This window comes from Kogia breviceps, chromosome 5, assembly GCF_026419965.1.
Source record: "Kogia breviceps isolate mKogBre1 chromosome 5, mKogBre1 haplotype 1, whole genome shotgun sequence".
NCBI lineage: Eukaryota > Metazoa > Chordata > Mammalia > Artiodactyla > Physeteridae > Kogia > Kogia breviceps.
This window is the reverse complement of record NC_081314.1, coordinates 92027308-92043595: the sequence shown is the minus strand read 5'-3', so window position 1 is coordinate 92043595 and position 16288 is coordinate 92027308. Positions and strand designations below refer to the sequence as shown.

The 16288-nt window shown below is 38.5% G+C and overlaps 1 protein-coding gene across 43 annotated transcripts in view; it reads left to right on the top strand.

The window, feature by feature from the left end:
• PHLDB2 (pleckstrin homology like domain family B member 2) overlaps positions 1–16288 on the top strand; it is a 135824-nt gene that overhangs the window by 100364 nt on the left and 19172 nt on the right. For 9 of the 43 annotated variants that reach the window (XM_067034655.1, XM_067034652.1, XM_067034661.1 and 6 more), the window contains 9 exons: positions 888–1043; positions 1993–2103; positions 4085–4174; positions 7530–7673; positions 8348–8533; positions 10285–10425; positions 11846–11945; positions 14753–14767; positions 15788–15808. In XM_067034655.1, the coding sequence (XP_066890756.1) occupies positions 888–1043; positions 1993–2103; positions 4085–4174; positions 7530–7673; positions 8348–8533; positions 10285–10425; positions 11846–11945; positions 14753–14767; positions 15788–15808 (964 nt within the window). The remainder of the gene's footprint in view (positions 1–887; positions 1044–1992; positions 2104–4084; positions 4175–7529; positions 7674–8347; positions 8534–10284; positions 10426–11845; positions 11946–14752; positions 14768–15787; positions 15809–16288) is intronic. The other 34 variants (XM_059063594.2, XM_059063592.2, XM_059063598.2 and 31 more) reach the window with 16 other exon arrangements.

The window sequence follows — 16288 nt, the reverse complement described above, 5'->3', positions numbered from 1 at the left end:
TACCGTTTCTAATAAAAAGAAAACAATTTTAAGGGATTCACAGAAGCCCAGTTTAAGAACTCCAATCTTCAACTCCAATCTTCAAATGTTTTTGGTGACTTCTCCCTTCATTAAAATTATTTGAGCATGCATGCCTACATATACATACATATAGGTCATTTATATTATACATTTATATTATAAATGTATATATGTATTACATACGTGCTCAAAATATTCTTTTAAAATAATGTACATATACTACTCTACTTGAAAGTACATTAGAGAACATTTATTGAGAATTTGTAAAAGAAGAGGAAAAACTAAAAAAAATGTAAAGAAGCCCTAATATTCCTTCCTCACATCCCAGTGCCTTGTGTGGTATGCCATTTGGGCATATATATTCCTCTTAGAGACCTCTGATCTGTATGTATGCCAACTTTTGAATCTTTTTTTTTATAGTCAACAACTTTCGAATATTTAATTTAATCTTTATACTAAAGTCTCATTTCATTTGAAAATTTGTGGAAAACAGGAATTTTTCTCAAGAGATTATGTCACGCCTTTGATCTGCAGATAATGTTTAGGTTATTTATTGAATTCTTTTTATAATTCATGATCCATTTGAAAGCCACCTGGTAGCAAGAATTCCTACAACCACAGAGCAGTCTGAAACCAATGGTGAAATAGATGCTGCCCTCCCACCCCTAACCCAGTCCCTTTCAATTTCATCCTAAAGTCACTGCTCTGGGGTTTAACTCCAGAGAGAGGATTATCATGTTCTAACCCTGGTCAGTGTTGTAACTGGAAAAATATTTTGGTCTTTTTGCTTTTAATAATTTTTTCTTCACATTAAGAATGCTGCAGCTATTCTGGTGTGTCTTGTTTTCATTCTCTTTTCTCCAAAGGATGCTGATCTGTTGGATGTGGAGAGCAAACACTTTGAAGACCTGGAATTCCAGCAGCTTGAGCGTGAGAGCCGTCTAGATGAGGAAAAGGAGAACCTGACCCAGCAGCTCCTGCGTGAAGTGGCTGAATATCAACGGAACATTGTTACTAGAAAGGTACTTTTGCCAGGTGTTGTTCAATGTGAAAAGTCAAAATATACCCCTTGCTATGTGACAGTAATCGTTATTAATATAGCTATAACATGTGTCCATCTGTCTGTATATCTGTTATATATGAATATCTTTGTGTGTTTAACCACATGTCACATTTGGCAGATTATGGAGGCTGCCATTTACATGCCAAATGGTGCTCCCAACTAGGTAAACTGAGACCTGCTATAGTCATTGTTGCTTGATGCATTTATGAATATCAATGTGAAAACCAAGGTAGAGAAAATCAGAAATCTAGATATTTGTTTTAAATTACTTGCTTTTGCAATCATAGTAACTGGATTTAGAATAATTCTACGAACAGTCTCTTTTAGAATTCCTCTGTTCCCATTGCCTAGTAGTTCTCAAAGACGGCTGATAGTTTACTACTACTAGAAGCAGCCTCATGGAACGCTATGTAGATGACCGCCTCCATCCAGCCCTGAGCACCCGGATGTCCAGTCCGGAATTCAGCTCTTGTTCCAGAATTTAGAATCGCACCCCTGTGCTCTGTACTAAACTGATAAAGTTGAGGGAGAGGACAATGGAGAAGGTGACTTCTTAAGCTTTCGGTTTAAATAAGAAATTCCATTGTTCTTTCTCATGAGGAATCTCCCAAAATGATGCCAAAAATTCATTTATATTCTAACACAAGATTTCCTGTTGACTTCCAGGTTCTTGAAATAGATTTTGAATCACTTGGCCTTAGGTAAAGAAAAGCCTTGAGCTTGTCAGTTCAAAGAAACTGCTCATCATCTCTGGGTAATAATCACTGCCTACCTACCATCAATGAAATGTGGTCACTGTGCTTCAGGTTATAACACTTTTTCTCCCTTTCCCAGGACAGACTGGAAAACCTTTGAATGTCTAATGTACATCTCTATGGTCGTTTTTTTGTTTTTTTTTTTTCTTCCAGGAAAAAATTTCTGCATTGAAAAAGCAAGCTAATCACATTGTCCAGCAGGCTCAGAGAGAACAAGATCATTTTGTGAAAGAAAAGAATAACTTAATAATGATGTTACAGAGAGTAAGTATTTCCTTTTCAGCACTGGTTGCAGTAAAACACAGGTTCCAACTCAGGGAAAGTTGCTTCCATCAAAGTAAGTACCTTTTAATAAAGAATAGTGAATTATGGGCTTCCCTGGTGGTGCAGTGGTTGGGAGTCCGCCTGCCGATGCAGGGGACGCGGGTTCGTGCCCCGGTCCGGGAGGATCCCACGTGCCGCGGAGCGGCCGGGCCCGTGAGCCATGGCCACTGAGCCTGCGTGTCCGGAGCCTGTGCTCCGCAACGGGAGAGGCCACGACAGTGAGAGGCCCGCGTATCACAAAAAAAAAAAAAAAAAAAAGAATAGTGAATTATAATTTGAGGAAGAATTTTTTATGAACATTTTTATTTAATCCTCCACATTAATGAGCTGATGCTCTGAATGATTAACTATAATACAGAAAATAAGCAAAGACATTTTATTCATGCTTTTCCATGGTGTGAAAATCCAAAGTATGAAAAATCTGTATGTTTTCTGATTTTCTTCTTTTAAAAAAATCATATTTTTCATCAAATAGGTAAAACATATTCTGCTCTTTTTACTGCTCTCAAACATTTTGGCTCAGTTGCTCTGGTGTTTTGAACTCCAATTATTTGCATGTGGGTCTTCCTGGCGAAGGCCCAATAAAAATTCTAACAGATTTTTTTGTAGAAATTGACAAGTTGATGCTAAAATTTGCAGTTGATCTTCATTATTCATGGAGTCTGTATTTGTGAACCCATCTGCTCACTAAAATTCATTTGTAACCCTAAAATTAATACTTGTCATGCAGTCATTGATGGACAGGCAGAGAGCAGTGAAAAATTTGAGTCACTCAACGGACATGCATGTTCCCAGCTGAGATTGAACAAGGCACTTCTCTGCCTTCTAGTTTCAGCTCTTTTACTGTAAACAAGTGTCCTTTTTATGGACTGTTTAGTGCCATGTTTTCACATTTTTGTGCTTTTTGGTGATTTTGCTGTTTAAAGTGGCTCACAAGTGCTAAAGTATTGTCTGGTGTTCCTAAGGGCAGGAAGGCTGTGATGTACCTTATGGTGAAAATACATGTGTTAGATAAACAGCTTTCAGGCATGAATTATGGTGCTGTTGGCTATGAATTTAATGTTAATGTATCAACATTGTATATTAAATAAGATGTCTTTAAAAACAGACACACATAAAACAAAGTTATGCATTAATGAGTTGATGAAAATATTGTGACCAGAAACCCAATAGTTCAATATTCTCTAGTTCAGTGTTCATGGCAACATTATAGTACACAACTACTGCAGATAATGAGAATCAACTGTATATGAAAATGTAAAGGGTATAGAATAGCTGAAACAACTTTGAATAAGAACAACAAAGTTGGAGGATTTATACTATTTGACTTCAAGTTTTACTATAATGCCATAGTATTTAAGAGGGTGTGGTACTGGCATACAAATAGACATATAGATCAAAGGAATGGAACACAGTCCAGAAATAGACCCACACATATACTGTCTATTGATTCTTGACAAAGGTTCTAAGACAATCCAGTAGGGAAAGGACAGTCCAGCATGTGGTGCTGGATCAACTAGGTAAACATGGAAAATAATGACTCTCAATACTATTCATCCTCACACCATGCATATAAATTAATTTGAGACAGATTATAGACCTAAAAATTAAGGTGAAAAAGTTTCTAGAAAATACAGGTGTGCAAGTACACCTTCATGGCCTTGGAGTAAACAAAGATTTCTCAAAGAGGAAATGACAGAAGGCTTGTATCCAGAATATATTAAAAACTCCTACAAACTCAAAAATAGTAAATAAACAACCAATAAATAAATTTTTAAAAAACAGACAAAAGACTGGAATTGAAACACTTCACAAGAGAAGTTATGTGAAGAGTCAATAAGTCCCATGAAAGAATACTCAGTTGTTAGTCATCAGGGAAATACAAGGTTGACTCAGTTTAATAGATTTTGTGTTCCTTCAGGAAAAGGAAAATCTTTGTAATTTGGAAAAGAAATACTCCAGCCTCTCTGGGGGCAAAGGGTTTCCTGTCAACCCTAATACTCTAAAAGAGGTAAGCTGTGGTTTTTCTTGTTTACTCATATCACCTTAGAACTCAGGAGATGTGCCTCAGTTTTATGCGATTAGCTGACTAGGAAAAACACTAACTGAAGTGACTTATGAAAGCACTCAATGCTTTGATGGTTTTCCTGCCTTTTGTTATTCGTTCTTTGAGAATTTCAGGGATTATCTTTGTGTCTAATGCAGATTCACTCTGTGTGTGTGTGTGTGTGTGTGTGTGTGTGTGTGTGTATACTTTTCTCAACAGTGACATTGTGGATTAACTTGAAGTTTCAAAAAATTTAGGATCCAGACCAAAGCTAGTCTTAAATTTTCTTCTTTCCTTCCTCCATTTTCCTTTCTCAGTTTCTCCTCTTTCCTACTTTCTTCTCTTTCTCCTAAGTCTTCTAGAACGTGAAAATGCCCCCAAACATCTCTGTCTCCTTTTTCCCCCAATGTTGTCTATGCCCCCAAATCGGAAAATCTTGTTTACATTAAGTTGTACACTCTCTTTATCCCAACAGCCATCTTTTCCCAGGCCCCATCGCCACCCTTTCCCAAATATCTTTTTACAGAGCTACATTGCTATAATGGTTAAATATTTTAACTCGGATTTGGAAAATTAAAACCCTGACTGAGAAAGAAAATAGTTTTATTTTTTTCAAAAAGCTAAAGAAAAAGCTTGCTTCTGCATAAAATTTTTCATAATGACAAAAAACCCTTTATTTATAAACTGCTTTAAAAAGACAGCAGAAAAAAAAAAGACAGCAGAGTTAGGAATTCCTTCATAGAAAGCAGTGTGTGTGTGTGTGTGTGTGTGTGTCTGTGTGTGTGTGTGTGTGTGTGTCTGTAGGTGTGTGAGGTAAATGCTCATCACATAATAGGAGTGAATAATATGTCCCTTGGAAGCATTTGTGAAATGTTTCCAAAAAACTTTTTTAGACCGTTCAGTTTCATAGTTTCTCTCCATTATTTAGAACACAAATCCAGCAGATTCACTGCATACAGGGTGGTTGTGAATGGAGTGTAGTGGAATAAGGTTGTCAGTTAGGTGGGCAAGGGCTGGTCTTGTGAGTCATGTTAAAGAAATTTGGTTTATTTTATGTGGATGGGAAGCCACTGAGGGATTTTAAGCAGGGAAGTGACATTATTTGAGGTCCATTTGTTAAAGATCACTGTGGGCTGCTCTACTGGATTATAAAGAGGAGATGCCAGGAAACCAGTATAGTGGTGATTGCAATAATATAGGCTGGAGGTGCTGGTGGCTTGGATTTGAACAAATGAAGAGAGATGGAGAAAATTAACTGGATGCAGAAATACTTTGGAGACAGAGTTGACAGTTCTTGTTGATAGATTGGATGTGGGGATGAAGTAAATTGAGGGTATTGTCAGGAATGCTGCCGTTATTCCAGTTTGAATAATGAGGTTGATGGTGAGTAGCTGTTACTGAGATAGGGAAGACTGGGGAAAGAATAGATTTGAGAGGGAAATGCAGTTTGACTCTGGACATACTGAGTTTGAAGGGCTTGTGGCTTCCAAATGCATTAGATAAGCTCTAAGGTCACTTCACCTCTTAGAAGAATAAAATCTTTCCCTTTCTATTCAAGAGTTGTTCTTATTCTCTGCAGCCCTCCTGTTGTCAAAATCCAATTTGCCTTTTTGACTGTATTGGTGTGTCTGCAACTCTTGTGTTTGTTGAGTGGCTGTGTGTCCTCCTTCATGTCAAGCAGACTTGGCTCAGAAGATGTTTTGATTTTCTCCTTTCTTCCTCCCTCCCTCCCTTCCTTCCTTCCTTCCTTCCTTCTTTCTTTCCTTCCTTCCTTCCTTCCTTCCTTCCTCTCCCTCCCTCTTTCCTTCTTTCTCTCTCTCTCTCATTCTCATTCTGTCTCTTTTTTTAAAGAGTGATGAATTTATATCCAACTCTTTTAAACAAGCCCCACTTTTGGCAAATGACATACATTTTTGAAGCAATTAGTTAGGATATATGGTTATGACTCATATAAAGAATCCAACCTTGGTTTTGAAAGATTCTACTATCAACTTAGCAAAAGAATAACTCAAAGCTGTTACTCTTCACTGTCATTCATTATCAAAGATAAAATAAATTTGACAACCTATTTGTCAACTTCCTTTCTTCAATTTAATCTTATAAAACTTTACATAGTATCTATTGCCCCTTTCTGAAGTGCAAGACTGAATTCGGCAGCATTTTGATACCTCTAATTTATAAACAGTCAACTCTGGCTTTCTCCACTTTGTCAGAATTATAAATTCTCAGTGAAAACCTTGCTTGCAGCCTGCAATTTTTGCTTCACCTACATAACAATATCTTGCCTTTCCTGGAGCCACTGTTTGAAAGGATTGATGGGCAAATAGAAGAATCCAAGTGTTAAATTTAACTCAGTTTACTTTTAAAAGAGAGATATTAATTTATACCCTTTATTCTTTTTTTCATACTGTTTTATTAGTGTGGTGAAAATCATGAACGGTCTGTACAATTACTTTCCATGGGAATTTACAAGTGCCTTTTCCTCAAATGTAAATTCAGGAGTTTTGATTCTCATCAATTTTGATTCATGGGTATTTTCTCTAAGCTGAAGCCAGAACCGAATCATTGAATTTAAAAGTAACTGGAAATTCTCTGACCTAGGGGTAGAGTTGGGAGTTGGGCAAGCTGCCTTAAATTGAAACATCCTCAAGCTGCAACTTCATCTTAGGGATTTGTGTGTATGTGTGTGTGTGCACGTGTGTATACACGTTTCTCTTGCTAAGGAAGGCTCACAAGAGAACAGTGTCCTTTTTATTTTCATTTTGTTGAGACATCTAAAAGCAAGTTTCCATTACGAATAAATTACTGCTTTATAAATGCCTTAGTGCAAAAACCAGTAGCCTTTAGTCTACATTTATTCACTCTGTAATTTGTCAGGAAACAGAAGAAGGAAAAATCTAAAAATAAAGATTTATGGAAAAGGCTCTTGAATTAGAGAGTGATAGCACTGTCGATTTTATGTCTCATATTTATTTTTGCTTGTGATGATTTTAAATGCTGTGTAGTGACAACCTATTCAGTCAATAGAATGAATGCCGATATGGATGGATATTTAAATCAAAGGTACTGGGTTATTTACAATGAAGTCATTTTGATTTTATCTGAAAATTTACTTTTAATGTTTGAAATATCATTTTTCAAGATTAAGCACCATAAATCCATTTTAATAGTTGATGACTGCCTTAATGAAACATCTGATAATACCACAGATATCTGGCTGTGATGCTCTAAGCTAACTCCATTGTACCGGAGCATTAATACTCTCGCATGCCTCAGCTCTTGCTTTCCTTGTGTTTAACTTCTGAATTCCTCCTTTTAGGGCTATATCATTGTAAATGAAATTAATGAGCCATGTGGCAATTCCACGAATCTCTCCCCTTCCACTCAGTTCCCTGCTGATGCTGATGCTGTTGCCACTGGGCCTACCACAGCTGTGCTGGTGAGCCAGCCACAAAATAAAGAGGTGTGTTGGCATGCCATTTCATTCATTCACTGCTTTCCTCATGTCAAAAATTAACCCATGGTTAACTGAAAATAAGGGTGTGTGAGACAAATATTTGTTTGGTTGACCAGAGGGCCAGAGTGATGGTGAGATGAAAAAACAGACCGATTTGGGGGTAGTGCCCTACCAATGATAATACTAGAAACCATGAAATATATGGTACAGAGTATAGAGTACTAGGAGAAGTAAGTTCAGAAAAATGAACGATACATATATATATATATATACACACACACACACACACACACACACACATATATATCTCTTAGCACTTTAGCCCAACCTACTTTTCTCAGAAACCAAAAAGCCTTTCTAAAATTGTTGGTTTGAATCACCTTTCCAGTTTGATTTCATCTTCTATTTTGTTTTGCAGTATGGATTTCTTTTGAATATTAAGCTGCTTTAAAATATCTGGGGAGGCATAAATAATAGTAAATTAAAATACCTCTTACGGATCCAAGTTGCTCACAGTGTGGAATCTTAACAAGAGGCTAAATTGAAAGATACTGCCCATTATTTATGCCTCCTTGAGTAACATATAAGAAAACAAAACAATCAGATTATCGATTTCATTTCTTTGTCTTATTCTTTCATTTCATATGGACACATATATAGTTTTTCTTTCTTCTATAAAGCAAAGAGCACCTGTCTGTTCTGGATTTATGTTTCCTTCCACCCTTTCTCCTCATCCTATCACTCAGCCTCCATCGGCCCCTTGGCCTGAAGTCATGGCTACATCTGTCGATTCTTTTCCTTTAAATGACACACCACCTCCTCTACCAGCTAAGAAACACAGAAGGCAGCAGCAGCAGGACCAGCAGGTAATTAGGAACCCATGTTTAGTTTCACCTTAACAGCAAACTTACTGATGTGAAATCTTCAACTTTTCTGAAGGTATTTTTTAAAAAGATAAGATGCATACTCCTGTTTTTTTTAAGGACATTTATTATGGCCTAAGAGCGTGGGGATTGTTAGAAAGTTTGAGACCTTGATTGTCCTCTCCTGGCTTTTGATATGTTTGAGCTAGTTTCACATCCTCATGCTTCAGTTCCCATTCAACGAAAATATTGCAACTTACTTCAGGTATTTTTCAAAATCATAATAATTATGTCCATAAAATCCATGGTGTAAAAAGTTGCTGTGTCAACACAAAATATTTTCCTTACACATTATTGAAACCATAATAAAAGACATCATTCCTCTGCTATGAGCCAAAATTTCCTCAACATTTTACAAATGTCTCATTTCTTCCTTCTAACAATCCTGTGAATTACGAACTAACTCCATATTGATATTTAGGGAACTGAGGTTCAGCATTGGTAAGTAGCTTGTCCAGGGTAACACCACAAGCAGTGCCTTTGGTCCATAGAACAATAGTTTTTTATTGCACTTTTTAAAATAGATAATTTATTATTCCAAAAGTGTTGCCCTCCTTTTGATACATTCTATGCATACTCATGCTTGGGTATTCAAAAAATCTATTTTGAGACTCCTTTCCACCTATAATCAAATCCTTATGTGAATTTGGCCTTAGAAGATCCTAAGGAGTCAGTCAATAGACACCCCCCACCCGCCAAAGTAGGTGAGCTCTGGTTTCCTATGCCCAGCCCTTACCTTTCTTACAGCTACCTTTACTATCTATTACCTTTGGTTAAAGGACTACATCTCCTCATTACTTTTAGGTTAATAAATATCTAGTATAAACAGATAATTATAAAGTTAAATTGCAGATATTCTTCATGATTGGCATGTTTGGAGATTGATAGTAAGTTTGATAACCCAAAGTTGCATTAATTTTTACATATTTCAAAAGCCTGAGTTCAGTATAAAAATGATCAAACCTAAAGAACCTCTAATTAGGAAATAAATTTACTATTGAAGACATTTTGGGGGAGGCCAAGAAAAATTTGGATAAGTTTCGAGTTGGCAAAAATTTTGCCTTAGGAATCTGAAAAAAAAAATGAAATAGTCAACAGGAGGATTTTTAAATGTGAGGGATTGCTATAGAGGCTCCTTGGCCAAGATCTTTTTTCAATCTAGAAGGATGCCTTATATGGAAACGTTATGTGGATTTGGAGTGTGTTTATGTGATTGAAATATGATTCTAACTTTAAACCCACTTCCCTGTTTATGCTTTCTCTTCATTTCTTCCTTCTCCCTTTTCTTATTCTCCTCACACTGGGATCTGTGCCATCACACAGAACTGTCCAGACAGACAAAGGGAGAAACTGCTTACTTGCTTTGTCCACTGGCTGTTCCGCCATCCACATGGCAACCATCATAATAATTTGTAAGTTGTCCTGAGGCCCCAAGGCAGCAGGCACTACTACAGAAATGACAGGTGGATCTTTCTGAATTTTTCTAGGTTCAGTAATAAATTCTTCCAGTGTCTATGTACCTTACCAAATGCTAGCCCAATTTTCTTAGTGAATACAAGTCTAAGTTGAACAATTTTTTAAAATTCTGTGTTAAAATTCCAAAGCTTCTTTGTAAATGCATACCTCTTAATTACTTCAGTGACCTGTTGCAGTTAGTCAAGTTTTGCTATTCTGCTTTACATTTGCATTTAAAGCATTTTAGAAGTCTGGAAGAAAGGAAAAAACAGCACCAAGAAGGCCTCTATCTGAGTGACACTTTGCCTCGAAAGAAAACCACACCTTCCATATCCCCTCATTTCAGCAGTGCTACTATGGGGAGAAGCACCGCCCCAAAGGTAGGACATGGGGAGAACCACGGGCTTCACCTTCAGTGAGTCTTTGTCCTTATGTTCACCGACATGCAAAGGCCCCTAAAGAACATGCTAAATGATAAACCATTAAGTTTGCTTGTTGGGCAGACGTCATAACTAAATAGCATTTTCTATCCTATTCAGAGGACATTTGGAATTATACGCTCTGGGACCAAAGCACCTGGTCCAGGGTATTTTCTACCACCACACAAGTGGTGAGTAGCTTTCACTTATGTGACACACTCCCATAGCTGTATCCCAGATATGGAAATTGGAGGACATAAGCTCTGGATTCCAGGAATAATAGCAAAAAATATTTATTGAACCATTTCTTGGAGCCTGACACTGGGCTAAGCCTTTGACGTGGATTGTTTTATTGTAAAACCCAACAACACTAGGTAGTAGAGGTACTAATTAGTATCCCCATCGTACACATGGATAAAACTGAGGTGGAGGGCTTCCCTGGTGGCGCAGTGGTTGAGAATCCGCCTGCCGGTGCAGGGGACACGTGTTCGTGCCCCGGTCCAGGAAGATCCCACATGCCGCGCAGCAGCTGGGCCCGTGAGCCATGGCCGCTGAGCCTGTGCGTCCGGAGCCTGTGCTCCGCAACGGGAGAGGCCACAACAGTGAGAGGACCGCGTACCACAAAAAAAAAAAAAAAAAAAAAAAAAAAAAAACTGAGATGGAAAGAAGCTAGGTGACTGGTCTACCTGGTCACCTGAAGCTGGTCGGCCCTGAAGCTAGAATGTGGATCCACGTGGTCTGATGCCTGAGTTGCCCTCACGCCTGTTTTACTGCCTTACTGAGGGGTCATGGCAGGAAGAGGGGAAGGGCAAGTGAGAAGGAGGTTTTGAGTGGGACAGACTTTGGAGTCCTTCCCTTGTCCTTAATCACTTTGTTTTCATCTATTTTATAAACTGGTGTTCCAAGGAATTCGCTATTTTGAAAGTGTGCTGAAACTACGGGGATAGTTACTATTAGGGGTCTCCAGTTTTCAGCCCACTCGATCACTTGGAGCAGATGGAAATTGGTGCCCTAGTAGCGTGTGTAGATCTCCTCTGTCCTTGTGCATGATGTGCATGCGTTCTTGTCCCTGCATCTGCTCCTTGTGCATGAAGGACTTTGAGTTGTTCTCTAAGGTGGTTTTGGACAGTGTTTTCCCTATCTGTCTTCACTTTTGGAACTGCTGCCACTGGAGGAATGGCTGTGATGTTGAGACTGCTGTGGAACTCCTGGGGAGGGACAGCGACTGGCCTTTACCATTTAGCATCAACACAAGGGGTGCAAAGACCTACCTTTGCTGCCTTCTGTGCTTAGATAGGAGCTAGGAAGCAGCGATGTGACCGTGTCCAGAAGGACCATTGGGCCTGCAGTTTGCCTGAGTTTTTCCTCCTGTTTCTCACAGGGCCACCTGCCCCTGGGACAGAGTAACAGCTGTGGCAGTGTGCTCCCCCACTCACTGGCAACCATGACCAAAGACTCAGAATCTCGGAGGATGTTCAGAGGTAGGTACCTTTTAAGCCCAGTGTCATGTCCTTTGTCAAGCATTAGAATTCCTTAGGGAGAGGGAGGCCAAACAGAGTTGGGGATCGTTAGGGAGGGGATCAACCTAAGTCCTCAACTTTACTCTTTTTGTTTTTTTTAATTTTATTGAAGTATAGTTGATTCACAATGTTGTGTTAATTTCTGCTGTACAGCAAAGTGATTCAGTCAGCTTTACTCTTAATGTGTCCATTTAGGGGAGGGATATACATATGTATACTTCCTTATTGTTGTACTGAGATAAGTTTTCCTATATGCACATTTGGCTGGTACATACCCATTGTACTTTATAAATTCAGTAGACTTCTCCAATCAGAAAGGCCCACAGAGAATTACTAACCTTCCCATTTGATTGGGAGAAGGAAAAAAAGACCCCTGAGATCCTGAGAGATTACCAAGGCACTTAACCAAGTCAAATCACTCCCCTGGTTTATGGCTGAGCCACCCTGTTGAACACGTGCTAAAGACTCATTGAGCTGACACAGAGCACTAGTGGCCCAGGACAGACTTCCCTTAGGCCTTTTAAAGTGGGTTGAGCTTTTATTCTATGTGGTTGTTAGGTTTCAGGTAGACTTGGACTCTCAGCATGTTCTGTTTCTTTGTAATAATATGTTGCATTTCTAATGGGGTTCTCAAGTAGTCTTTGTGGGGCTAGAAGAAAATACTGTAAGGCATTTCCAGAGGTGAACTTCTCGTGCAGATTAGATTTATTGTGTTAACACGATAGTTTAGGTCCACTTATATTGGCCCTAACTTTTGAGCAGGCATGGTGCTAGACAGCAAAAATGCAAATAAATTCCATGATCTTTGCCCTTGAAATGCCTAGAATCTCATGAGGAAGAGAAAAACAAAACAGATGCTTTCAATAAAATGTGGTAAATGCAGTGATGGATGTATGCCCGGGATGTGAATGGGGATGCTGACAGAGTGATTAGCGTCTGGCCTTTCAATGTGTTCATTAGTGGAATTGAAACCCTTCCCTCTAAGCCAGCTTAGAGGCAATTCTGACTGCTAGGCCTCTTTGCTAATGTCACCAGGGAATAATCACGAGTATCATTAGAAATATGTTTATATATTGGTGTATATATATGCATGTATACATAATGTGTATATGTGTATGGATAAGTGAGCTATATATATATATATATATATATATATCACTTAAATGAGGATTTCATATCATTACCAGAGTGATTTAAGAGTTAATAGAAGCTATGGTGTTCATAAAAGTGGTTTATAATATATGAGAAGTTTACAGTGTTAACCTTTGAATAACAGATACATTTGATTGAACTTCTCTTTTATTTTATCATAATTTCTTAAGAAACTAAAAATAGCTCTTATGGTATATAAATAATAAACATAAATGAGTATATTTTGGCTCTCATTAATCACTGTTCTCTCGTGGGTCAAGTCTGTTTTCCGTTGAAGCATTTCTCTGTGATATTTGTAGACTTCTTTTTAAAAGTATTTTTCCCACTGCTGAAGGCATCAAAGTTTGGACTGGCCACAGCACCATACTTTATGTTGAAAGTTTTTGCCTTAAGATAGAGAGTGAGAAAAACTAGTCCTTTATACCAAACAAACCTGTAAACAATACTGTGTAAGAGGATTCTTGTGAGAATATGGTGAAACTGGAGGGATGTTTGCTCTCTATTTTTCTCGTCTGTGTTCCCCTCAAATAATGGGAATCCCCATGTTAGGTCCATGAAGAAGAACTGAGCCAATTCCCTTAGGTCACATTAGGTACCCATCACAAAATCTATTGTCTTTGACCTGTCTTTTGTGCTCCTGTTCTTCACTGTTGGGTCTTTTGTACACCCCAGAAGTCTGCAGCCTGTCTTTCCCTGCTGCAGCTCTGAGTGGTGTTCCTCTTAAAGAGTTTTATGTGGTTGGGGCTTCCCTGGTGGCGCAGTTGTTGAGAGTCTGCCTGCCGATGCAGGGGACACGGGTTCGTGCCCCGGTCCGGGAAGATCCCACATGCCGCGGAGCGGCTGGGCCCGTGAGCCATGGCCGCTGGGCCTGCGCGTCCGGAGCCTGTGCTCCGCAACGGGAGAGGCCGCAGCGGTGAGAGGCCCGCGTACCGCAAAAAAAAAAAAAAAAAAAAAGAGTTTCATGTGGTGATGATGAGACAGCTTCTGAGGAAATAGAGAAGCCTCATATGTGTGCTGATCCAAGAGGATGTGATGTATCTTGTGAGGCCAGCCTGCCACCCTTGGCTTCCCCGCCCAGAGGAGGAAGGGTCAGGGACTGCAGTTTTTAGAGCTACAACGGACCATAAAATTGGCAGGATTTTCTACTAAGCCCATACAGGTGGCCCACAAGGACCAGGAAGGATGAATCATAATTTCATTTGGAATTGTTTCACTACTACTTGTTGGCTCCATTAAAATAGCAAACACCAAGTAAAAGTCCATGGTTTTGAAAAAAAGCAGACCTCGCACATTTTTTATTAACTCAAATTAAATAGATCTTATCATTTTTATGACTTACACAAATTAACTTAAATGAACTATTTTTTTGCTGCTTATTCATAATGGATACATCAAGGACAATGGTGTAAGTATAAGCCTTCCTTCAATAAGCACTTTTTTAATAGACCTGACGGCATGAATCATGCAAACAAAGATCTCGGAGAGTTTAAAGCAGAGTCCAGAGACTCGGGTCCTAAAGTTGTAATGTTATCGGCTTTTGTACAACTTGTGAACTATTCCTTTGTAAGCTTTAGCATGAATGAAATCTTTGTCCTTTTGTCTTCTGTTCAATGCAGGAAAGTCCAAGAAAGGTATGACAACCTCCCTGTGTGGTGTTTTTGTTTCCAGCAAATAGTGAAAGGTCATTGTCATCTTTAAGAAATTATCAGATTTAAAACTGTACAATGGTGGACTTTTAGTTTAATGATTATTCCCTTTTACACATTAGAGGAAAATTGTTTCACATTTGCTAGAAGCACAATGCTGCGTGCAGCTGCTGTTCATTCACCGGCAGCTGCATGACCCTCTTTGTTTTGATTTTTTTATTGCAAGGTCAGACCATGCAGGAAACATGGTGCTTCGGAAGCACCATTTTGTAAGACTCAGGATCTAGATAAAGAAAAGTGTGGGCCTTGTGATGTGTATAGGCTAAGTGTAAAATATGATGTTTCCCCTTTATAAAGGCCAGGTATAAATAAGGCAGGTGGCAGGCTATGTGAGAGGATGGAAGGATTTAGGAGGCTCCTACCTATTCATTCCATTTAAGCCTTGAGACTTAGTAAAGAGTGAAGAACAGCCTAAATTGCTGGCTAGAATAAATGATTCTTATGTGGCTGGGTGACAGAAATGTAGGGCATTAAAAGACCGACTTGTCACAAAGTTTGATGGACTGTGCTTCAAATCATTGAATGGCATTTTACAAGTCTTAAGCCTTAAAAACTATTTGTTAATGTCTTCTTGGAAAAAAGAATTGTTTTATAGATACAATCTTGTTTTTATTCTCCCTGTTTTCTAGTTGAACATGTGTGAAAGATTTTCCTGTAACAAATCATTTTTGACTGTGTGCATGTATCAGAAGCTTGTTTTTGTTTTGTTAACTTCTTGAGTTCGTCTCTATTAACTCAAATTTAATCTAAAAATGTGAATATCTTATCTTGTCAAGCTGGTATTGTTACTAACACCGTCAATGACTGCATGTTGGAAGAGGTTTATTTTTCCTGTCCCTTTGTCATCCTTTTTGATTTTTGTATCTTTTTCCCTTTCTCTATCATTCTCCTCCTCATTCCTGACTTGTCCTGCACCTTCATCTTCCGGCTGTGGACTATGGTTAGGAAGAATGAATGTCTCAGCAGGTGAGAAATTGTCAGAAATACTGATTAATTTTATCCTCTTAAACCGAGGTTATAATTTTAAGTCATCTCATTTTCTGTATTAAGGCCCAGATAACCCTTTTAAGGTATATAACACACATTTGGAAAATATTGGCAAGATTATATATCCCACAATGGTTAACTCACAAAGCACTTTTCAGGTACAATTAGGCAGAATTCATAGAGATTGACATTAAAAATTATGATAACAATAATAGTCATAAATGGGCCTTGAACGTCCAACCTATTGGCTCCTCTGGGGCAGTGAAGAGAATTGAGTTGATTTGGATTCCAGGTACGTGCTATGCTTAGCAACCAGCCTCAAATATTATCAGGTCTTACTTTATAAACTTAATAAAATACCCTACTCAAACAGCAATTTCTATCTGGACAGGAAGGATTTAGAGCATTTACAAGGCCCTTTTTACTTTTCAGATGCTGTCCCACTGCTGAATGTTATTC